General features: G+C 43.2%; 1 protein-coding gene across 1 annotated transcript in view; it reads left to right on the top strand.

The window, feature by feature from the left end:
* Positions 1 to 79: 79 nt before the first annotated feature.
* LOC106321834 overlaps positions 80 to 419 on the top strand; it is a gene marked incomplete at its 3' end in the record, with an annotated part of 898 nt that continues 558 nt past the window's right edge. Inside the window, exon 1 of the mRNA XM_013760068.1 lies at positions 80 to 355. Coding sequence (XP_013615522.1) covers positions 80 to 355 — 276 coding nt within the window. The remainder of the gene's footprint in view (positions 356 to 419) is intronic.

Consider the following 419-nt stretch of genomic DNA (forward strand, 5'->3'; position numbering starts at 1 on the left):
TGATGCCTTCATGCTAGTGCCTCAATACATCAAGTTCCTCAAGGATGCTGTAACTAAGAAGAAGAAGGAGATGTAAGGCATGGTGGTTCTTACTCATGAGTGTAGTGCTATTATCCAAAGGCTAACCATCCCTAAGAAGCTTGAAGATCCAGGAAGCTTTACTTTACCTTGTGCCATTGGGCAATTTACTTTTGAGAGGTGTCTATGCGATTTGGGAGCAAGTGTGAGCCTTATGCCTCTCTCCATTGCTAAAAGGCTTGGCTTTACACAATACAAGAAGTGTAGACTCTCTCTTGTGCTAGCTGATCGCTCAGTGAAGATTCCCATTGGTATCCTAGAAGATCTCCCTGTCATGGTTGGAAATTGTGAGTTCCCTACAGATTTTGTGGTGTTAGAGATGGATGAAGAACCAACAGATC

This window comes from Brassica oleracea, unplaced genomic scaffold (assembly GCF_000695525.1).
Source record: "Brassica oleracea var. oleracea cultivar TO1000 unplaced genomic scaffold, BOL UnpScaffold03246, whole genome shotgun sequence".
NCBI classification, from domain to species: Eukaryota; Viridiplantae; Streptophyta; class Magnoliopsida; order Brassicales; family Brassicaceae; genus Brassica; species Brassica oleracea.